Genomic DNA, 24,820 nt, shown 5'->3' with positions numbered 1-24,820 from the left:
ATTTTGCATGTATATATTTAATTTATCTGCTATCCATCTCACCATCCAAAACAAATCTGTGCAACTTTTAGATTTTTGCATAGATATAGGTAGAAAAAGTTGGGATGTAACCATGGGTTTGCAGTCTTGGTCATACTAGGGTCTTATATGAAAGTAAATTTAGTCTGTATTGTGTGAGGGCAAATTACATTCTGATCAAAATAGCAATATGAGTTAGTTACCAGAACTTCTTTTTTATCATTTTTCCCTACAATTTACTATCCTTCTGAGACTTCTGAGTCAGCAGTCCCAAATACTTGAAGACGTTGGAGAAGGTTGCTGCAGGGCACCAAAATCTTAATCTTAAAAAGTATTTTAAAAAATTAAGCTCATATAACAAAGCACTGACCAAAACCTCAACATAAATAATGCATTGATTTAGTACTTTACACTGCAGGAATTCAAAATGGCTAGTCTTACACAGCATGTTTAACTTGATTACTGAAGTAAGCCATTTTCTATGATTGCACAATCACAGACCAATCACATGAATTGAGTTTGTCAAAAACATAAGATTCAAAAAACCTAAAACTTTAATTAATCAAGTATCTGTGCAAGTTCAGCCAAAAGATTTTTTTTTACATTTAGAGTAATAAAGAAAGAAAAAGCAGAATTAGATATTAAAATGGGAAGATTTATCTGTTATCTTCAAACTATAATTTAGTATCTAAAATTATAATTTAGCTTATTTAGTATCCTATGACTAAGAATTCCTAATGCCTAGGAATCCATACTGAAGAGGCAATGGATATCTGAAGATACAATTAAACTGAGATTTTTGTTTCTTCATCTTCAACATTTTTTCTTGCTAAAACAAGTCTAATCCATTATCATCACTAACTAGAACATGTGCAAGAGAGCATGTTTAATCAGTAGAAGTCAGGAAACATCTTAAATTGCTGTACATTATTATCTGCAGGCTTCCAAATTATTGAGCAATCTTGTTCCCTTTTACAACATTCAAAGATAAAAACTGAACACTACAGCCTAGAGTCACGAAATGAATAGCTGCAGAATTCAGACAATCAAGGGAAGAAACGCAATAAACCAGAATTACAGATCAAAGATTAGACAAATCAAGAATACTATTTTTTTAGAAAAATAAACCATACATAAACAGTCAAACAGGAGTAATTATAGAACTTGTTGGAGAAGTAAGGAAAGAGATTATATCTTAGATTTTAGATACAAGCAAATGTAAGAAATTTAGAGAGAGAAGGTGACTGTCCCAGATGAATGGGGATGGAAAATAAGAATATGTATAGGCATAGGAATCTGATGGGTATTGAATACAAGATATGAACAAATTTTATCTGTGCTAATGGGGAGAAGATAAGAAAACTGGAAAAAGAAATGGTGAAAAAAATAGCATGAAACAAACCAGACTATTTGTTATACATTGTTTCTCAGAATTTGAGGCCATGCAAATTAACATAAAATGTTCTCATTTTTGCTTTTCTGGGGGTTGAAGAAACAGATGGGATTTTATTGATTTGGCTCATGGACAAGAACAACTGTTGCTATATATTTTCTGTCTTAGTGCTTAAAAATTATGATAATTCATTTACTTTCACATTACAGTGGTAACTTTTGGTAACTAATGTAAGATTCAAATGAGCAGAATGGAGTTTTGAATTTGGCCTCCAATTCTGCATCCTGCACATGCCTGGACCGAAGTCAGTCCAATAAATGTTTATTCCAAACGTAAACATTTTTTTAGGCTTCCAGACTGTGATAAAGCTGAAATATGACTTGCATGTGAGTTGCTTTATTCAGACTCTTACCACACTTACAAGGGTATGGAAAAAAGCAAGAACAATTTTTCTCTTCCCACTTTTTATTTCAAGTTTCTAATTTTCCTCTCAATAGTTGTAGTTTCAATATTGGCATGGATTTTTCCAGTATTAAGAGTCTATTGGGCAAATGGGAAGATCCACACTCATTTTCTGATCCACTGGTTCTAATCCATTGCATCTCCACTATAAAGTCAATAACCAACCTTTTCTTAAATTTCCACTGGTGAGACTGGTAGAAAAATATTTATTAATTCATTTTATTTTAAGATCGTAAGACATATCCTTGTACATCACTTGAAGTCATGTTTCAGTCTGACAGGACACGGTCTCTTTAAAATGCAATTAGCCATCCTCCTATGTCCTATTAATAAGGTTGCATTAAAGGACTGGCAGTTTTTAATACTGTAGGAAGAGTATATTGTATAACCTCATTGCTGAGGGCAGTCTATGATTCAAAAGCTCTTGGACAAACAGCACATGTGATTGAAAAATCAGCTATGGCAGGGCTTCTTATCACTTGAGATTTACACTTGAGATTGTTTGCCTGGAACTTTGCTCCCCAATATTTGCAAGTGAAACAGCAGGAACATCAGAAGTTAAAAATAAAAAACTGGTCCCCCTTTTATTTGATGATGTTTGTGCTATCTATGAATAGTGAGTGTAATTTTAGTTTAAATAAAAATTTGGAATTTTCTTCCCTAATTTTCCAAAAATAAAAAAGCTGACATCTCTAAGATTGTGATATCTCATTTTTTGTATAATGACTCATTACTCAGAAATGTGATAGCAGTTGGCTGCAAGAGCAACAACATAATGCAACATTAAGTGCCTTTTGGGACTCGTGTAGCAGCTTCACACCTACAGGAAAAAGAAAGGATGGTTGGAATGGAAGGGAATGAGGGTGGCCTAAAAAAAATAAAATATCCTTTCCACTAAGTCCCAATCCCCTCCCTTCCTGTTGTCAAACACTGTACTGCCAGATGGAAGGATTTGTAACTGATGAACCGGCAAATGAGCTTGCTCTCTTTTCAACTGCAGCCAATTTCATATAGTCAGCTATAGTCATCAGATTCAAAGGTACTGGTTGCATATGTTCATCCATATTTAAATGAACCATGGCTTACTCAATCAATTCCTTGGGTCTGCAGACATATTGAACAACAAATTCAATATCGGCTGAAGGAGCACAAAATACTGAATCACAACTTAGCCAAACATTTTAGTTTTCCATATTGTGCAAATCTGCTAAGAATCTTGCAAACAAAAGCCAATTAGGTTAACTGAGTTACTCATAAGCAAGCATGCTCAGCAATCACAATTAAGCCAGCCAAGACCTATATTGGATCTATATTGGACACAATACATTAGCCCTTTGGATTTAATTAACTCTATTTGCTGAATTTTCACAACAGACTGAACTATAAAACATAAACTCAATGGCCTGGATCCTGCAAACACAACTTGTCTATGTCTCAAAATAATATACTTTCCAGAGTGCTTGGCATGTTTTGATGCTACAGACGCAGAATTTGACCCTCTAGTCAGTTCTAGCCTTATCAGGATATATTTTTTTTATAACTACCCTGTTTTCCCCAAAATAAGACATCTCCTGATAATAAGCCCAATCGGGCTTTTGAGTGCATGGCAATAAGGCCAAGCACTTATTTCAGAGTTCAAAAAAAAATATGACAGGGTCTTATTTTGGGGGAAACACGGTATATGTTGGTAGTATGAGGTATTATCCATCCCTAATAGGCATTCTTGGAAAGGCTGGGCTTGTAAAATATACATGACCACAATCAAGGCAACTATTTCATATTTACTCCTGTGTTGGGACACAACCTGTGTGATTAGATAATGGCTTGATGTGTTCTCTGAACTCAGGTAATTGCTAGAGAAATTGGTTAGGACAAAGTTATGTAAATGCTGCTAGGGTGATGAGAGCTAGGGACTAAATGAACACCTAAAGATAAGGTTGAACAATGATAAAAGTCTGTAGAGATTCTCAGTCCTCCAGGTCATGGTTGTCCCAAAGGTGCTTTTTCAGGTGGCAACTGGACTTTCTTGTTTTTTCTTTTGAAGACCTTTAGCTTCTCATCCAAGAAGCTTCTTCAGCTCTGACACTATCCCACTTCCCACTATCCTGTCAGAACTGAAGAAGCTTCTTGGATGAGAAGCGAAACGTCTTCAAAAGAAAAAAAAACACAAGAAAGTCCAGTTGCTTCCCGAAAAAGCACCCTTGGGGTTGCTCAGGGATATCGAGAGACACGCTGCATTTACCTTTATTTTTCTATCTTCTAGCCTTCTGAAGCGGGCAAAAGAACTCAAGAGGAACTTTTGAAAATTCAGACAATTCCGAAGTCATATCGTAAAGCATTCTCCTTCCACGCCGATGGAGTTCAGCTCTGACAATTGTCTTATACGGCATAATACTTTCTCCGGTCTTATTGTTTTTGCTGCGGGGCGTGTGTGGGTGTGGGTGTGTGGGTGTTGGTGGTTAACAACGCCACCCGATAATCATTTTTATTGTGCCCCACCCCTCCCCTGCAAAGCGAGTCTGCGCGGCCGGTGGAGACAGCCGACCTCCCTCAACCAGAAAAAGTCAGGCGCGTCAGACCGAAACTTCGGTAGCTCTTCTCGCTTCCTGCCATGCTCCGAGCCGCGGCTCCTCTCTTCTTGGCTGCCGACGCACCGAGAGCGGGAGCCCTCCAGCCGCCCAACCCCTGAAGCGGTCGCCAGCTGCGATAGCGAACAAGTGCAACCTCTTCCTTCGGGCGGACTGGGCTCAAGCCGCCGCCGCCGCCGCCGCGCGCTGCTGCTCTTCCTGCCTCCGCGCTTGCAGCGGCAACGGGCGGCGGGGTTGGTGGAAAAGGCGGAGGCGGAGGAGGCGAAGGGAGGGAGGCGGGGAGGAGAGAATGGCAGCAGCCGAGGAACCCGGAGCGGCACCAGCAACAGGGAGCAGCAGCAAGGCCGGCGAAGGGGAGCCGGCGTCGTCTTTCCAGAGCCGCCTGTGGAGGAGCCTGCAGCTGGGGGGCAGGGGCAAGGGCAAGGGCAGCGGCAAAGCGGGAGCCGAACGCCGCAGTGCGGACACCTCGCCGTCGCTTCCTCGGAGTCGCGTCACGGAGCAGCCGGCCAAGGCGGACTTGTTAGCAGGGGGAGTCAGCGTCGGCGTCGCCAGATGGGCCGCCTTGAGGCGTCGAAAACACGTGCTGGACCGCGTCTTCTCGTCCTCTCAGCCCAACTTGTGCTGCTCCTCCGCAGAGCCCCTGGAGGCTGCGAGCGCCGAGGCCGGCTCTGCTCTGCGCCGCCTCCGCGAGCATCTCCTTCACCATCCTCAGGGCAAAGCGGGGCAGCAGCAGGGCCGGGGCCCCGACGACCCGCCCGCCTCTCCTTCCTCGGCCTCTTCGGCGGCTGTCCCCGAAAAGGACCGGGTAGTAGGCGAGGATGGAACCCTCACAACCGAAGCGCGGGAGGAGCCTCCGCAGCCGCCCCGACTCGGGGCTCACCTGTCCCATCAGAAGAGCTCTTCTCTGCCCGGCAACACCGCCTGCCTGGAGCAGTTGCTTCAAGACTCGCCCTCCAAGGGCAAAGCCAAAGGGCCGGAGGGCAGCGGCAGCCCTTCAGTGAATCCTCGTTCTTCGAAGCTATTACAGGCAGGTGCTTTAGTTTACGGTATTAATTTGCATTGGGGGATGAAGCAGATATTTGGTTCCTCAGTGGGTTTTAGATGTGTGGACAAGGTTGGCTGGGGAAGTCTGGGAGTGAAAGACCCCACTTAAAGTTGCTGACTTAAAGAATAGTTGTTTCCCCAATAGTCTATTTTTGGGTGGGTGGGGAAAGGGAATGGGATGCTAAGAAAAAAGATGGAAGTAATACAGCTAGTCAAGTGAATTTTGCCCCATTTTACAACTTTTCTTGCCACGGTTGTTAAGTGAATCACTGCAGTGGATTAAGTTAGTGATGTGTTTGTTAAGCAGATCTGGCTTCCCCATTGGCTTTGCTTGTCAGAAGGTCACAAAAGGTGATCACATGACCCCAGGACATTGCAACCGTCATAAATATGAGTCAGTTGCCATGCATCTGAATTTTGATCATGTGACCACGGGGATGCTGCAACTGTCATAATATTGACTGTCATAAGTCAATATTTCAGTGCCATTGAAACGTTGAGTGGTCACTAAATGAACTGTTGTAAGTCTAGGACTACCTGTACTGAGAAAACAGAGAATTCCTAACGGAAAATACAGCTTGTTGACTCTCCATTAAGTATGTTGTGAGTAAGCTGCAAATATACCATAGGACTGCCTCCAAATAAGTTGCTAGTCTCAATCATGTTAGCTTTCCTGCTCCTTCTGTCCTTCCTGCTCTCCTCTGAATTATGCACTTTAAAAGAATGTATGAGCAGCAGTCATTTAATTTTTCTAGTGCAAAGGAAAGGATTTGTTTGTTTTTTGTTTCACACCTGCTTATTTTCACTCCTAGACATCCTACTTCTTCTTTTGCCCTCAATCTTTCCCTCATTAGGTTCTTCTCCAGTGAGTCCTTACTTTGGCCACCTAATGAGAAGGAAGGACTCACTGGAGAAGAGCTAATGCTGGGAAAGATTGAGGGCAAAAGAAGAAGGGGATGACAGAGAATGAGGTGGCTGGATGGAGTCACTGAAGCAGAAGGCGTGAGCTTAAATGGACTCCAGAGGATGGTAGAGGACAGGAAGGCCTGGAGGAACATTGTCCATGGGGACGCGATGGGTTGGACATGATTTTGCAACTACAAAGACATCCTACAGAAATCTAGGTTTTCTACTGGATATAGAGAAAAGGCTACAAATGTTTTTAGTGCCTCCAATATAAGAGGCATTTTACCAGTGTGTTACAATTGCTGCCTGTGAGATTCCCCTGGGTGTCTGGTTGACTAATACAGCAACTGAATGCTGACCTTATAACTCTGTCAAGTGTGATAGTCCTTACATGTAGGACTAAGAGCTTGCTCTATTTTTAGTTTTAAAAAGGTTCGAAAATCCAACCTTGACAAAGATATAATCTGAGTGCCTAACAAATTCAAACCTTTATTGTCAGTGCACAACATATGTACAATGAAATTGATTGAGCTCCCTCAGTGCACACTCCCCAAGACAATACAACTCACAGTGAAGACAGAAAAATCCCAGTGATTCTAACCGTCCTAACAATCCTAACAGTATGTAATTCACTTGCATTTAAGGGAAGGGATTAGATAAATACATTTTTAAAATTTGTGAAATATTTGTAAAAGGTCCCTTATATTTAGCCAGAGTGTGTGGTAGTATATCATATATGATTCATCCAAAGAACCAGTGGTAGTTGCAGGTGACTTAGCTTGCTCACCTTTCCTGTGAGTGAGATGAAACATTGCACACCTAGAATTCTTGGCTAGCCATGAATGAGCACACTATTCAATTGATTCCTCCCCTCCAGCAGCGTAATGTCTAAGGCAATCATTGGAAAGCATAACTTTCTGTTGCTTTATACTCTAGGTACAGATAGTCCTTGACTTACAACAGTTCACTTAGTGTCACAATGTTCGAAGTTACAACGGCACTGAAAAGATGACTTATGACCGTTTTTTCTCACTTATGACCATTGCAGCATCCCCATGGTCACATGATTTACATTTGGATGCTTGACAACTAACTCATATTTATGATAGTTGCAATGTCCCAGGGTCATATGATCACTTTTTACCAACTTCTGACAAGCAAAGTCAATGGGGAAATGAGATTCACTTAATCTTATATGTTACTAGTTTAACAACTACAGTGATTCACTTAACAACTGTGGCAAGGAAGATCATAAAATGGGGCAAAACTCACTTAATAAATTTCTCATTTAGCAACATAAATTTTGGGCTCAATTGTGGCCATAAATTGTGGATTACCTGTATAGACATTTTGTCTTGTCCTTTGCAATCGAACTACAGTTGAACATTTAGGTTTCTTGACTGGGTATTGATTTTTAACTTATTTGAAAGCAACAAGATGGAAATCCATGTTGCAGGTCATGAGACACCATTGAAGGACCTTGCAAGATTTATTTGGTTGCCCTTGTTGGTGAAAGGGCCTAGCTGGAAATGATTGGGCAACCTGCATCAGTCTAATTCAGAATTCCTAGACTATGATTGTGTCTACTTTCATAAAACAAGCTTTGAATAAAGAAAATAAGTTTATATAATGCCTGAGCCAAATCAAATCCATGCCTCCGTGAAATGTGCAGACATAGCTTCAGTGTTGTTCAGAGTGCTGCAAAGTATTTTTATGTAAGTGCTAACAAATTGCCCAAGTAAAATTTAAATCAGTAGATGCCCTTGGATAATCTGTATTTCAGATGAAATCTTTTCTCTCTTAAATATATTTCTTCCTTGCAACCTTAAATCCACATATTTATTGCTGATAATGTAGTGGTGCCCAGGATTGTTAGAAGACATCGGATGGCAGCTGAAAGATTGCTTTCTGACAGCATTATTAGTCATGCCCTAATTCTTAGCACATTGACTTGGAAATAAGCCCAGTTGATTGCAGGAGCACCTGCTTGTAGACATAAATCAGGTTATATCTATACTTTGTGGCATTGTTTTGTTAATGATGTTACCCGTTATGAATTAAATTTTATTTGCAGATCTAGCCATGTATATTTTACAACTTTGAGTTTTCCTTCTGTCACATTCTAACCATATTCCTCTGCATTATTTAATTTAGTCTAATTGGTATAATTAAAAAGAAAGCAAATATGGAAGATTTTAGTATATAAAATACCTACCGGTATAAGATGGACAGCATAGAAGAGTCAAATGAAACAATGCCGTAAGACAGTGCCTTGATGTTATTATTGTATGATAAAGATATTCTTTTTAAATAAATGGTACTAGTTGCATTGTCTGTTTTTTGGAATTCCCTGTTCTTGCAAACATAATTTATTATCCCCTTTGTTTATCCCTAATTCCTGTGTGGTTATAAAAATCAATAATAGCAACTCCATTTGTGTACTTTTTATTTTTCTGGAGATAACTTGATAGCTGAATGCATAAACATCTTGCAAGTCTTTGCTGGAACCTTTGAATGCATTGTCAAAGCAATGGGAGTTGGATTTCAAGTATTACTTCTCTAAAGTAAAAAAAAAAAGGTTGAGAGAATTGCAAGGCTGTACATATATATCTATGTAATTTACTCAGTTTTAGTAAGTGTACAAAGATAATATTAATTACGTGACTTTATAAATGAAGTGACTTTGGATGCTAATTATAAGGGGAAAGGAACTCTAAATTGTTCTGTTTTTGACACTACATAGTAACAGAACTGACTAGGTACAATATATAACATGGAATAAAACCCAATAATATATCTAGGCAAGGAATGTGGGAGCAACATAAATGAAATAACATGCATCAAGAATAAAAATTGAATTTATAGAGTAAAACTTCACGTTCAGTACTTTCAAATAATTACTTTTGCCATTTGTGAAAGTACATAAGTATATAACTTCTATAAAAATGATGCAAATTAAATAAAAGATCAAATAAAAATGGACACAAATCACAATTTGAGTGTAATCAGAAATTAGATTTATTATACCCTATTGAATTGAAATTTGTTGTTACTCTTGAAATGAGATTTCCTGGAACTTGTTTCTCTACTCTTTGCTTTAGAAATATTTAGTTTAAGTGAAAATATAGTTAAGAACTCTAGTTGATAGTATAGCTGATATATCTGATAGTAGCTGATAGTATAGCTGATATATGTCACCTCCCAGCTGGACTACTGTAATGCTCTCTACATGGGGCTCCCCTTGAAGACCACTCGGAAGCTCCAGCTGGTCCAGAATTCAGCTGCGCGGGTGGTTATGGGCGCGACTCATTGCGCCCATGTGACACCTCTCCTGCGTGAGCTGCACTGGCTCCCAGTGGTCTTCCAGGTGCGATTCAAGATGTTGGTCACCACCTTTAAACTGCTCCATGGCTCAGGACCTGGATACCTTCAAAACTGACTTCTGCCATCAGTAGCCTCCCACTAGACAATTTGCTCCCACAGAGAGGGACTCCTCAGGGTGCCATCGGCCAAGTTATGCCGGCTGACAACACCCAGGGGCAGGGCCTTCTCTGTGGGAGCTCCTGCCCTGTGGAATGAACTGCCCCCAGAAATACGCAAGATCTCCGACCTCCGTGTGTTTCGCTGTGCCCTTAAGACCCTGCTGTTCCGCCAGGCAGGGCTATCTATGTAAATGATTTTTAAACTGGTGTTTTAAATTTTGGGTTTTAAATTCTGGCTGAAATTGTTTAATACTTTTAACTATTTTAAAACTATTGTTGTATTTTGTGTTTTTAATTGGCTGTACACCGCCCCAAGTCCTTTGGGAGGGGGGCAGTATATAAATTAAATTATAAATAAATAAATAAATAAATAAATCTAGAGTAATAGTCCAACTTTATTAATTTGCCGATCAAATAAATAGAAACTAAAAATGGTTAACTTGGAGACAGTTAAACAATCTTGTTCTATGGGTACAAGCCAGTTCTCTGAGTGAAACTGGAAGCATATATTATAGATAGAATAGAATAGAATAGAATTTTTTATTGGCCAAGTGTGATTGGACACAGAGGGAATTTGTCTTGGTGCATATGCTCTCAGTGTACATAAAAGAAAAGATCATCAAGAATCATAAAGTACAACACTTAATGATAGGGTACAAATAAGCAATCAGGAAACAATATCATTATAAATCGTAAGGATACAAGCAACAAAATTACAGTCATACAATCATAAGTAGAAGGAGATGGGTGGTGGGAACAATGAGAAGATTAATAGTAGTGCAGACTTAGTAAATAGTTTGACAGTGTTGAAGGAATTATTTGTTTAGCAGAGTGATGGCATCCGGGAAAAAACTGTTCTTGTGTCTAGTTGTTCTAGTGTGCAGTGCTCTATAGCATCATTTTGAGAGTAGGAGTTGAAACAGTTTATGTCCAGGATGCGAGGGGTCTGTAAATATTTTCACAGCCCTTTTTTTGACTTGTGCAGTATACAGGTCCTCAATGGAAGGCAGGTTGGTAGCAATCGTTTTTTCTGCAGTTCTAATTATCCTTGAAGTTTATGTCTGTCTTGTTGGGTTGCAGAGCCAAACCAAACAGTTATAGAGGTGCAGATGACAGACTCAATAATTCCTCTGTAGAACTGTATCAGCAGCTCCTTGGGCAGTTTGAGCTTTCTGAGTTGGCACAGAAAGAACATTCTTTGTTGTGCTTTTTTGATGACGTTTTTGATGTTAGCTGTCCATATAAGATCTTGCGATATGGTAGAACCTAGAAATTTGAAGGTCTCTACTGTTGATACTGTGTTGTCTAGTATTGTGAGAGGTGGAAATATGGAAGGGTTCTCCTAAAGTCTACCACCATTTCTACGGTTTTGATTCCAGGATCATATTCCATAAATCTGATTAAATTAATGTGCTTCATGGAAAGTTAATATTTACTGCAGGATTTTGCAGTAAGCCTGTAAAATGAAATTTTATTGGCAGTACACTTATTGCTGACAAGATTTGGTTTCATAGCTGTAATCTCAGATTTCCATAAAGCAACACATGATAATGTGGTTCCAGTCCCAGAAGAGAAGTAGAGTGTTCAAGAGGAGGTCTGTGGTCAAGCTGAGAAAGGAATAACAAACAGTTGTCAAAAGCAGCAAGCCCTAATTATCCTGAAACTGGCAATGAAGTCTTTGCTCAAGACTCATAATTGAAATTCATCCTGTTCTCCAACAATTTATAGGCAAAGGTTTTTATATACCAAATTTCTGCTTCTATCAATTGAACATATCAACTTTAAGTGATAGAACTGCTCAAAAGCAAAATCTTAGATCTGAGTAGACTGTTACTTTTTCCTCAGGTTTGTACTTCGTTAACCTTTAATTTTTGGCTCAATAATAATTGTTTCTAGAATTTAGGATCACAGATTTCATTGTTGAAGCGGTTGGTTTGGTGAGGCCTGGTTCTTTAAGTTTAAAGGTGTGATGGAGTGGTATTTTAAAGCATTATTTGTTGTATTTAAATATCCCTTCCTACTTGATTGGATATTAAAGATTTATAATCAGTAATTAAAATATATATATATATTGAAGTGGTTCGGGAATAACGAGAGGCACAACCAAGCAAGTGACAACAGCTCTTTAATTTACAGTGAGACTTCAGCAAAAACTCAGAGGCTGCAGCCCTCCTTATATACAATCCTGGAGGGACTGTCAGCCAATCAGAAACATAGGCAGGTTTGAAACTCCCGCTTAAAGGTATCAATACATAACACCCCTCCCTTCCCAGAAGGCACTAACATTCAAATATTTACATAAGTACACACAAAATCTCGCAGATGCCCAGGCCGAGTTCTCGTCCTAGTTGACCTGCGCAGTTCAGTGTTTGGTGGGGCGTCGAGCTGGTCGGAGGGACTTTCTGTCACTCCCGGCTCCGCCAATGGAACCTCCTGGATTTTGTCCGGGGCGTGGTTATCCCCTGTTGGGAGTGGCGACTCGCTGGGGCAGCGCTGGAACCAGGGCTTGTCAGCTAAGTATTCTCGCGAACCCGGGCTTGAGTTAGCTGTTTTGGGAAAGTTGTTATAGTTAGGCTCGGAGATGTCTAAATTGATGTTTGCTTCGCCGACTACCCTTTTTCTCAGCTGGTCTATGTGGCGTTTTCAGAGTCTGTCTACTCCTACGTCTACCGTATAAGATTTCGGGCCCGATATGCCCACTATGGTTCCTGCAACCCATAGTGGTCCGCTGGCATAGTTGCGAGCAAACACCGGGGACCCAACCTGAAACTGTCTTAGTCCAGAGGTCTCTCTCTTGAAATTGTCGTGCGAGTAGTTAGGATGAAGCCTATCTAACACGCACCGAAGCTTCCTTCCCATGAGGAGCTCTGCTGGGCTTCTCCCTGTGGCTGTGCATGGTGTGGCATGCTGGACAGCCAAGAATTGGTCTATCCTGGCTTGCCAGTCCCCGTTATCTAGTCTGGATAGGGCCTCTTTGGCCGTTCTTACAAAACGTTCAGCCAATCCGTTAGAAGCCGGGTGGAACGGGGCCGATAGGGCATGGCGGATGCCCAGTCCGGCCAAGTAACCCTCGAACAGGGTTGCTGTGAATTGAGGGCCGTTGTCAGATACTAGAGTATTCGGTAGGCCGTGTGTGGCAAATAGCTTGCGAAGGGCTTTAATGACTGCCTCGGCTGTGGTAGAGGGCATTAGAATTATTTCGAGCCATTTCGAAAAGGCATCAACTACAATTAAAAATGTTTGCCCATGGAAGGGGCCAGCGAAATCAATATGGATCCTCCCCCATGGCCCCTTTGGTTTCTCCCACTCTCGGATGGGCGCTACCGGGGGATCGGGGCGAGACTCCTGGCAGGGTCTGCACTTCCCCACCCACTCAGAGATAACTTGGTCCATGTTGGGCCACCATACATAACTGCGGGCTAAACTTTTCATTCTGACAATGCCCGGATGCCCTTCGTGCAGCAATTCTAAGACCCTCGTTCGTAGTTTCGTTGGCACTACCACCCTGTCACCCCACAACAAACAACCACCTTGCATAAACAGTTCATTTCGTTTGTTTACAAAACCTTGGTAGTCCCCCCCCGTCCACCTTGACCGGCCACCGGCCACCCTTTCGGGTCCCTGGCTGAGGCTTTTGCCACTTTGGCAGAGGAAATAGGTCCCAAGGTTAATGTGTCCAGTAGAAGGACGGAGGCCTCTGGTGTTGGGTTGGTCAGTAAATCAGGTAGGGGGCAGTGGCTGAGGGCATCCGCGTGACCCAGGGTCCGTCCTGGTCGGTGTACAAGCTGATATGAATAGGCCGAAAGAAAAATAGCCCATCTAGTCAAACGTGGGGAAAGGGCGGCGGGGGTGGGCCTGTCGCTTTCCAAAAGTCCTAGCAAGGGCCAGTGATCAGTCACAAGTTCGAATTGCTGGCCATAAAGGTATTCGTGGAACTTTTTAACCCCCGCAATTGCAGCCAGAGCCTCTCTGTCCAATTGACTATAGTTTCGCTCTGCGCTTGACAGAGTGCAAGAGTAAAACGCAATGGGCGCCTCTAGGCCGTTCGGCAGTCTATGGCCTAGGACGGCACCAACTCCTACGGGGGAGGCGTCACAAACCAATACAAGCGGTAGCGCCGCGTTATATTGGATTAGGAAACTGTCTTCCGATAGAAGTCTCTTTACAGCCTCAAATGCGGCTGCTTGTGGTTTCCCCCAGACCCATGGTGCATTCTTCCCCAATAGCTTGTGTAGGGGATCTGCGACGGTAGCCTTGTCTTTCAGGAACATTGAGTAAAAATTGAGCAGTCCAAGGAAGGCTTGGAGCTCTGCTTTGGTCTTGGGGGCAGGTGCGCTCTTAATAGCTCTCACCTTGGTTTTGGTAGGGTGGATGCCTGTGCTGTCCACCCTGTACCCCAAAAATTCAACGGAGGGGACTGCTATCATACACTTGTTTTTTTTTAATTTGAGTCCCGCTTCCCTGAATCTGAACAGGACGTTTCTAACTCTGTCCCCTAGTTGTTGTTCGTCCTGAGCGCTGACTAGGACGTCATCGAAATATGGCACCACCCCGGGAAGCCCTTGCAACAGGCGCTCCATGGTGCTTTGAAATAGGCCGGGTGCTACGCTCACCCCGAACTGGAGCCTGGTGCATTTAAATGCACCCCTATGGGTCACTATTGTCTGTGCCTCAGCCGTGGCATCGTCGACAGGAAGTTGTTGATAGGCCTGGGCCAGGTCTAGTTTGGCGAATATTTTTCCTGGTCCCAGGGAGTGTAGTAGATGATGCACGATCGGCACCGGATAGGTGCTCGGCTGCAAGGCCTTGTTGATCGTGCACTTATAGTCGGCGCAAATTCTAATTGAGCCGTCCGACTTGACTGGGGTCACTATGGGGGTTTCCCATTTTGCGTGGTCCACGGGAACCAAGATCCCTTGTTTAATTAATTTGTCCAGTTCCGCATCGATTTTTGGTTTCAATGCAAAGGGCACCCGTCTCGCCTTGAGTCTTATTTGGGCTACGTTGGGGTCTAGATTAAGAGAGATAGGGGTCCCCACATACTTGCCCAACGTATCCCCGAAAACGTCCTGGAACTCGGTCAGGAGACTGTCTTTTAACGATGACTTGAGCATCCGGTGGACGCCGGTGAAGCCCATGCCGAGGGCTCGGAACCACCCCATGCCGAGAAGGCTGGGAAGCTGCTTCGTCACGATGGTCAGTGGCAGGTCTCTTTCGTAGTCTCCGTAGGTGACTCGGAACGTGCCCACGCCCTCGAGGGGGACTCGGTTCCCCTGGTAGTCTAGGATGCGCAGTCTCTGTTTGGAGAGCTGGTCCTTCCGGAACGACGGCAGGAAGGTCTTTAGGGTCGCCCATGACATTATGGAGAGAGCTGATCCGGTGTCGATCTCCATCGAGCATGGCTTGCCGTTGATTTCGACCACCGTGCTGACTTTGTCCTCGATTTCCGCGCTGGCCTGGTCTATGTGAATGCTGCGGCCATCTCGAGGTTCAAATTCGCGCCGTTTTTTCGCGCCGCCTTTTCTCGTTGGTTGTTTCTGGCGCGTTGATTCTGGTTGGCTGCGGCGCTCACGTGGTTGGTGTTTTCTGGGCAGAATGACTCTACAGACTCGCGCCAAGTGCCCTTTTTTCTCGCAACGCCTGCAGATAGCCTCCCTGTATTTACAGGACAGTCTGTCATGGTGCCCTCCACAGCTGGGACAGCTTCGCCGTGGGCTGCCTGTGTCCTTTCTCTGGTGCTCCGTTCGGAAGACGTCCTCATCCGACTCGGACTCCGAGCTGGATCCGGCGTCTTCTCTGTGCACCGGGGCAGACTTGGGGTTGTCTTTGCTAGTCAGCGGACGCTGCAGCGTTTCTGCGGTTTTTGTGGAGGCTTCATGAGCCCTGGCCTCATCTAGGGCTCCAGCAAGCGTCAAATCAGGCTTGGCGAGCAGGCGCCGTTGCAGCCTAATGTCCCGGACACCACAGATGAGTTGCTCAAGCAACGCATCGTCCAAGTCTCTATAGTCGCAATGGGTTGCGGCTTTTCTCAGGCTGGCTATGTATGCGCTGACCGGTTCTCCCTCTCGCTGAACGCGCTGTCTGAGTTGGTATCGTTGCACGAACTTGGAGGGCACGGGAGCATAGTGAGCCTGGAGCGTGGCCATCAGGGTGTCCCAGGAGACGGTCTGGACCGGCATTGGCTCGCACAATGACTCTGCCATCTCGAACACGTCCGGTCCACAGTGGCTTAGGAAGAGGGCCCTCTTCCGATTAGCGGAGAGCCCTTGCATGTCGCTGGCTTCGAGCGAGCATTCGAACCTCGTCAAGTACGAGACCCATTTTTCGCGGGTCGGATCAAAAGGCTTGGGCGGAACGTAGGCAGACATGTTCGGTATGCCTCCTGTAGTTCGCCTCGTCGCCTAGCTGAAGCTCGTGGTCTCACTGGTTCGCTTCTTGTGACTTCAATCCCACCTTCGTCGCCAATGAAGTGGTTCGGGAATAACGAGAGGCACAACCAAGCAAGTGACAACAGCTCTTTAATTTACAGTGAGACTTCAGCAAAAACTCAGAGGCTGCAGCCCTCCTTATATACAATCCTGGAGGGACTGTCAGCCAATCAGAAACATAGGCAGGTTTGAAACTCCCGCTTAAAGGTATCAATACATAACATATATAGAAAATATTTTTTAAAAATTGAAACGAGTGCTAAAGTTAGCTATTAAATGTCTCCTCTTTTGTAGACATAGGAGAAATAAAGTTTCAAAAGAAGTATATTTCATAGATTTGGAGTGCAGTAGAAAAAGGCATTCTTCTAAGCAGCAGATAAAAAACCCTCTAATTGGGAGAGGCATTTTCAAAATGACCCCATCTGAAAATTTTAGCATTCAAATGTGCTGGCAATGGATTGGTCAGTTGTACAGTTGTACAGGACCCATGGTTACTTAAGGTTTAAAAGATTAAATGATATAACTTAAAGTATATTCTACCCACAAGACAACATCACTGTCTTTCTCATAATTAGAGATTAGTAATAACTTTCTTAACTTTAATATGACTTCATTAACTGTAACTTAATGAAATTAAGAGAATGGCAGGCCTCTTTAAATTAAATTTGGAAGATGGGGCAACTCTTCCTTCATATCTTTATTTAGTATATTTGGGTTTTATCTTTTAATTGATAATTGAAACAAAAAATACAAAACCCCCTCATGTTTGATTTTTTTAAAGCTGAAAGATAAGATGAAAATACCATTAAGAAAAGGTCGTAAAGTCCCAATATTCTATTATAGACAATATTCTATTGCACTATATTGGAGATAATTTTTTTTGAAATGCTATTCTATACAAAAATTGCATTGCACATAGAAAATGAACATTGCAGGGAAGTTGTTCTAGGTTCCTTTACTACATTGATTTACCCTTGGGAGAGGGACTTTGTTTCCACGAAAAAGCTTATAGAAGTATTAGTGCTCATTTGTATTTGGCCTCCTCATTTTGTCACATGTATAAATATAACCAGAAGCTAAAATATGATAAGGAATATGGGAGTTATCAATTCAAAAGTGGTAAGTGAAGAGCTCCAGAAAATAAGGCAATCTTGGAATAAGAAGTTAAATTTGCAGGAAAGATTGTATGCATTATCTTGCATAAGACTGATTGAAGATCCAGAAGACATGGTTTTGTCATCTGACGTACCGATCCAGTGTGGTTGGTAGAGAGCCTGCTAAGTAGTTGTAGTGCAGGAAAGCACTAAGAATGATGCTTTCCTGCTGATTATATTTTTGTGATTTCAATAATTTTATTATTAATCATTTTTGTGGTTATGTTTGGTTAATTTTGTATTATTTTCTGGATTTTTAACTTTGTAAGATGCCCAGAATCATGGTAGGGAGATGGGCAGCTATATAAAATAACTATGCTAAATAAAAACTATAGGATTGGCTTTCCTTTTCTGTATCAATTTTAATCAGCACGAACAAGACAAATCTATGAAACAATTTGAACATAACAATTTTTACAGTCTATTTTCAGGGTTCCTTTTCAATTTGCTAAACTGCTGCATGCAAAATGTTCAGTTATAAATGGACTTACAAACACTAATTGCAGTACAGATGTGTTGCTATTCATTTCATATAAGCAGATAGATCTGGAACTGAATACTGCCACTAGGGTAATCAAACTTGGTATTCTGCACATAACCAATATACAAGAAGGTATATTGAGAAAAATTTCTGGAATATATTCATGCTAGATAGGTTGATTAGCAATGAATGGAAAGGATATATTTTTGAGAAAGAAAGCACTGAGTGATAGAGCACTACGTATATTGTTGCTCTTCCATTCTGTAGATTAGAATTCTATTCTTACTGTACGCACATTTTGACAGTCGGTTTGTCTGTTTATTTTCTATTTAGGTAGTTGTATATTTGTAATTGGTTTTTATTATGGTTATGATCTTGAGGTGGGAAACAAAATCCAGTAAAAGCAATAAAATTGCTTTAAAATTTATAGCAGTAAAATTTCAACACTTGTACACACACAAAATCAGAACACCAAGATAGCAATAACAAAATACAGATTCAATTGTAGGTGTTGAAAGTTTATAAACATATGATTTAAAAGTTACTTGGAAGTAAGATCTAATCAGACTTTATAATAAACAGGATAGGGTTGATAAATCCAAGGACTTGGGGAGCATGGGCAACAGAGTTATTAGTGTGGATATATGTAAAAATAGCTTTCTGCCAAGGGTGAAACTTTGAACCAGATTTCTCCTAAAAGACAATATGGTGATGTATTTTTACATGGTACAATCTGTAATGCATGTGCTAACATTGCAAACAGACTGGTGGTGATTTCTCAAAACAAATGAGTTAAGTTTTTTTTCCCTGTTAAAAATTCTTGGCTCTTAAAAATCACATTAATTTCTAATGGAATTGAATGGAACAAGTATTTTATAAATACAGTTGTACAACTGTTACTGAAATATTCATCTGGGCATACATTTCGTTTGAACGGCTGAGTGCATCAGTGATTGGTTGCTGATAAAAATCAGGAGTGGGGGTTGGGTTTATGTGAAAACGATTTCTTGGTGACATTCAGGCTGCATCATCTGTGTGGATGACAATCTTAAATGATCATCGAGGTCAAGCAGTCCAGAATTGATTATAAAAACATGTACATGTTTTCTGATTATTTGGTTAAAAAGTCCTAGTTGTTTATTTTTCATGTATGTCTTACTTTTAGCCTAAGGAGCTTCCCATTGTAAATATATTTGAGTCCTGATATCTTTAATAATATCATGCTGACTTCTAACAGCAGTGTAATTAGGATAACAGTCTAGCCAGATGCTGTTGAACAGATTTTTCGATATATTTTTTTTCATCTTCTGTCTGACAGGCTGCAATTTAAAGCTTAAGTTCTTGGCTCATGTCTCGCAATTTGGACTAAAAACACCCTCTTGAACTTACTCAGTTCAGTAGAAAAAGCATCTGGTATGATTTTTAATTAAAAGATTATATTTGCTGATGTTGGATTTATGATGATATGCATCAGTGATCAGACATAGCCAGTTATCTATATTTTGGCTACTAAGGGGATAGCAAGCTGTGCTATATTATGAACTGGTGATGGGTGTGTGTGGGGTAGAAATGAAAAGCCTTAAAAAAAGAGCAATAAATAAAGATCTGCAGAGTGTGAAAGGAGATGGAAATATTACTTAATGAAGCCTTTTATTTATTTTTATTTTATTTTATTTGTATACCGCCCTTCTCCAACAGGACTCAGGGCGGTGAACAGCCATGATAAAACATAACATATAAAATTTAAAAGCAATTTAAAAAACATTAAATAATTTTGGCTATCCATTTAAAACAACCCAGATTAAAACCAATTACAAATTAAAATCGAAGGGATGGGATCAAGCCAGCCCGGCTAGGTGAAAAAGATGTGTTTTTAAAGCAATCATGGGGAAAAATCAAGGCGATTGATTGATTATGGGCCATCAAGTCATTGTCAACTTTAGCAGCCACGTAGATTTTCTCCATGACCATCTATTCCTAAACTGGAACAATCAACTTTTCCAAAGCTGCTATAACTGAGTTTATCACCTTGTTGCTGGTGTTTCTTTCCTTTCCTTCCACCTTTCCCGTCTAAGTCTTTGCATAATGTATTCCAGTAGGATAATTGGATTCAATCGTATTCCAGTAGGATAATTGGATTCAATTATCCAGTAGGATAATTGGATAAATCAGTTCATTTGTGCTCCATGTGAGAACTCTGGATTGATTTGTTCGATGCTTGTTTTTTTCACTGTTCATTGCATTCTTCTCCAACACCAAGTTCAAAAATGTCAGTAGGTTTCCTATATTGTGTCTTCCAAGTCTAACTTTTGCTTCCATAGAGTGTCACGGGGAATACCATAGCTTGCAGGATTCTGATCTTTTAGGTATAGCAGTTAAATCAGTCAAGGAACTAAAAGATCATAGCATAATTACTCAAAGTTCACAGCTTTTATTGTATATGCATTAATGCTCAGAAAGAAAAATAAGAGGAGCAAATAGCATTAAATTAAGCCTGATGGAATGATTCCCATGTTAGGACTACAGTTGAAAGATGCAAAAGAGATTCATTTATGTGGTTCTTGCTTTCATTTAATCCAGACACCTATGTGTATATTGCCTTTGTTGTTTAAATTATTCACTTCTTGTTTTTTATATTCATCATCATCAACTTCATCCAACGTCAGCCACAAACTGCTGAGTCAGTTTGGTCTAGTGATTATGGCACCAGGTTAGAAAGCAAGAGACTGAGTTCAAGTCCTGACTTAGCAATGAAAGCTAGTTGGGAAACTTTGGGCCAATTATTCTCTCTTAGCCCAATTCCTCATAAGGGTGTTGCTGTGGGGGAAATAGGAAGAGGAAGGTGTGTTGGATATCTTCTGGTACCTTGAGTTATTTTAAAAATAAAAATGTGGGTAGTTAACTAACTAATAATAATAACTTTTATTTGCGGTCACAGACCAAAATACAAATATAATTGCAAAAGAACGTGGAGAAAGTAACATCATAAACAGTTGGCTACCAGAAGCCTTGGCTGAGAGGAATTACAGCGTTCTCCTCTAATAGTTACAGCTCTTAAAAAAAAATTAGAAACCTGAGAAGTAATGTGTGAGAGCCGTAATAGTTAACTAACTAACCAAATAAATTAGTCTTCTTCTTGACCTTCCTTTTAACCTCCTCCTACATACATACATTCATAAATACAATGATCTATGAGATTTTCATTAATTCACTCAATATGACCAAACCTCCTTGATGTATTTCTTTCATATTGGTCCTTTCACTTTTGTTCACTCAGTTCACATTCATTTATGTACCATTCATTCCCTATTACAGTGATGGCGAACATTTTAGACACCGAGTGCCCATCCTAACACCGGCAGTGCAGCAAAATGTAAGATCTTTTTCTTTCATGAGCATCTATTTCGTCGTTTGCAGGGAAACAGAAGCTCACGAAAGAAACTCCACGGAGATCTGACCTGGGGCGACAGCCTGCGTGCCAGCTGAGAAGGCTCTGTGTGCCACCTCTGGCATGCGTACCATAGGTTCGTCATCACGGCCCTATCATGCATTGTTTTATCACACACAATTTGTAATTATCCCATCCCCATTTCTTAGATAATCCATTTCCTCTATATTCAGTTAATAAAGCTTTTTCTGACACAGCCAACTTTTCCATCTATATAAAAAGCATGCAAAAGCATGCTTGTCTGCACAACCAAATGCAAGTTAAAATTGATATGGAATTCATTGCAGTCAAAATATTAAATTACTGTAAATTTATTAAGTAAATTAAGTAAATGTTAAATCAAAAATTAGAAATACCTGCTCCTTCTAAAAAACCATAAAAGATAACTTTATTTTACATTAAATATTAAGTACATTCAGGAGCTTGGTGTTAATTTTGGTTCATTTCAGAAATATTTGGAAGTTACTGAATATAAGAAACACATTCATTAAGATAATCAGTCATATGCTTTATAGATGTTCAGCTGTCCAGAAACAGATTAGCATTCATATCTTGGGGCATGGAAACATCTTTATTTTATTATGAGAAACAAAGGAGAAAATTTTTTACAAAAATTTTGTACATTTGGGTCCCACAAAGAAAAGTCTGAGAACACTTCAAAAAGTTTTTTTTAATCTGAAATAAGATAAAACATGACTGTTTTATCTTAAACAGAAATAAGATAAAACATGCAGATAGAGAATGCTAATTACACAAAAAGATAAAATACAGAAACTAGTGGCTGGGTACAATGAGCCAGTTTGGCTAAAGTGCTGGTCTAGAAACCAGCAGACTGAGTTCTGTGTCTCTTTTAGGTGGGTAAACCAGCTGGGTGACCTTGGGCCAGTCACCCACACTCAGTTTTCAGAAGAAGGCAATGGCAAACCATTTCCAAAATCTTTCCAAGGAAACTTCAGGGACATGTCCACAGGTATTCTCCAGAAGTAGGCACTGACTCAGAGGCACACACACACACACACACACACACAAGAAAGAAATGAAATGAAAAGAAAAAAGAGAAAAAAGGAAGGAAGGTTTAAAATATTTGTATAATGTTTAATGAACTTTTTAGGTGGAACTGTTGTGGTAGTGGATAACACTATTTTACAGTACACATAATTAAACTTTGGAATTTACTACTACTAGATGTGGTGTTGGCTATTAGTTTGCCTGGTTTCAGAAAAGCATTGCACAATTCAAGAAAATCATGAGGAATAATGGCTATTAGCCCTGATAGCAATGTAACTCCCTCTGAAGGCCATCTGTTGAGAGTGAACTAGGGAACATCCTTATGCATTTGGCTGACTATTGTGAGAGCAGACTGCTGGACTAGTCTAATCCAGCAGGGCACTGCTCAGGTTCTTAATATGGAGAAGGGGTTCTTTTGTAGTCGACGGATGCTAGTATGTACTGAAAATTATGCATTTGGTTTCCATCATAAAGTCTTCAGCTCATTGGGTTCACCTTTTTAAAAAAAATATAAATGTTACTTGCTTAATTTATATGAAATTAAATTAAATTGCATGTGGTGATAAAGCAACAAATAACAATCTGGCAATAACATGAGATTTCAGAAACTTTGATAAAAATAGGTTGATTCATTATTATCCTCTTCAATGATTAATATAGATTTGCATAGTTAAACAGTTTTGCAGGGGAAATCTTGTACAAACTTAAATAGCAAATTCAGTTTAAATAATGGATTTATATGCAGTAAATCCATTATTTACTGCATTAACAGTCCTTTTTGTTTTCACAGCTGAATAAAATACTATGGAGAGAATAATTGCTTTGCTCAGTGCAGAATTTTGTATTAGTGAAAGGCAGAAAAATTAGTTGCATAATTATATTTGGTGCTCGTGCATCTCTCTCGCTCCCTCCCTCCCTCCCTCGCTCCTCCCTCCCTCACTCCCTCCCCAATTTTACTTAAAGAACATTGCTAATTCTAAAGTGCTGCTACTTAATTGGCTTCTTTTTTTAATATTGGGGCTCTCAAGCACCCTTCACAAAACATGTATGTAGACATTGTAAGAGGAGAGTCCTGTTAATTATGAGATTCAAAAATCAGTAATACTTGTGCGGTATATTTTCAGAGTACAAAATTTATTATATTGTATCAGCTTTCATGAATTACAGATCATGTCATTGAGATCCAAGTGTGGAAAGAAAAAATCATTATGCAGATACAGGTTACATGTGAGATAGACTGCAAATGACTCAACAATTAACATTGTATTCTTTAAGACCTTCTGAGATAGCCTGAAAACTTTTGAATGAAGGTGATTTCTGTATAACCCCTTTCTTCCACCATAGTTGAACTGTCCCCAGAAGAAGAATGATTGCAACATCATAGCTTCTATTTCCATCCTCAAAAAGAATGCAGAGGGAATCTATGATCTATGGCAGGGGCTCCAAACTTTGCAACTTTAAGACTTGTTGACTTCAAATCCCAGAATTTTCCAGGTAGCCATGTTGGCTGGTAGCCATGAATTCTGGAAGCTGAGGTCCACAAGCCTTAAAGTTACTAAGCTTGGAGACCTTTGATCTATGACATTAAAGATAGCTGAGAGATCAAGTAGCACCAGGAGGTAATTGAATTACTGAAGCCTTGAAAGAATGTCAACCATATTAAAAATCCTCTATTGACTCCTTATGATTCTCAGGTAAACTCTTTTCTCAGTGGTGATGATAGTTTACATAAAGGAGAACGCTTTGAACAAACGGTCATTGTAGAAGAAACGATTGCTTGTGCTGAAAAGTCAAGCTGCTGCAATAGGAATTACTACGACAGTACTTTGGCCTTCAGTCAAACCTTTTGGTGTCCTCTCATGGACAAATACATTTATTTAAAAATGATTTAGTTACAAAATTGATTATCATGGCAGGAAAGCAGACAAGTTAAATTGTAACTCAGAAATAGGAAAATACATATGCATAGGGAAAAACTGTGAAGTGTAATCAGTACTGTTTGTTCCTACCACTAATGCTAGAATTTTGCCCTTTACTCTTAGCTTTTGCTAATCCCATTTTGTTGCTGCTCCTGAAGTTTGAAGTTTGTAGTCTGCTAAGTGGGTCAACCTATATTAGTTGTAATAATTCAATTATTCAGATCTTTGATGACATTCGTTTCTCTGACAACAGTAAGTGGATTCTTAAAAAGTAAAAAAACCCACAATTATTATGTTAAGGTGGTTGGGAAGGCGAATGTGAAGGCTGATAAAAAGGGATATTACTGTATTTTATAGAATTGTGGGAATATTTTTTGTTAGGTTTTCTCAAGTCATGTATATTAATGTTGAAAATGTAATAATACTGAATGAAAAGCATCTTTTTTTAACAATCCAATCTTATTTCCTAAATTGATTTTATTTTTTCCC

General features: G+C 40.3%; 1 protein-coding gene across 5 annotated transcripts in view; it reads left to right on the top strand.

Moving 5' to 3' along the window:
- Window positions 1–4,239: 4,239 nt before the first annotated feature.
- The window catches only part of MCTP1 (multiple C2 and transmembrane domain containing 1), a 156,251-nt gene continuing 135,670 nt past the window's right edge, over window positions 4,240–24,820 (top strand). For all 5 annotated transcript variants that reach the window (XR_004595265.3, XR_015732159.1, XM_034440692.3 and 2 more), the window contains exon 1: window positions 4,240–5,488. Coding sequence is in view for 3 of the 5 variants with exons in the window: in XM_034440692.3 (XP_034296583.2) it covers window positions 4,751–5,488 (738 nt within the window). In the remaining 2 variants the exon portion in view is untranslated. The remainder of the gene's footprint in view (window positions 5,489–24,820) is intronic.

This window comes from Pantherophis guttatus, chromosome 2, assembly GCF_059756535.1.
Source record: "Pantherophis guttatus breed Tessera chromosome 2, ASM5975653v1, whole genome shotgun sequence".
NCBI classification, from domain to species: Eukaryota; Metazoa; Chordata; class Lepidosauria; order Squamata; family Colubridae; genus Pantherophis; species Pantherophis guttatus.
Note: the sequence above shows the minus strand (reverse complement) of the source record. Positions and strands in the feature narration are given on the sequence as shown.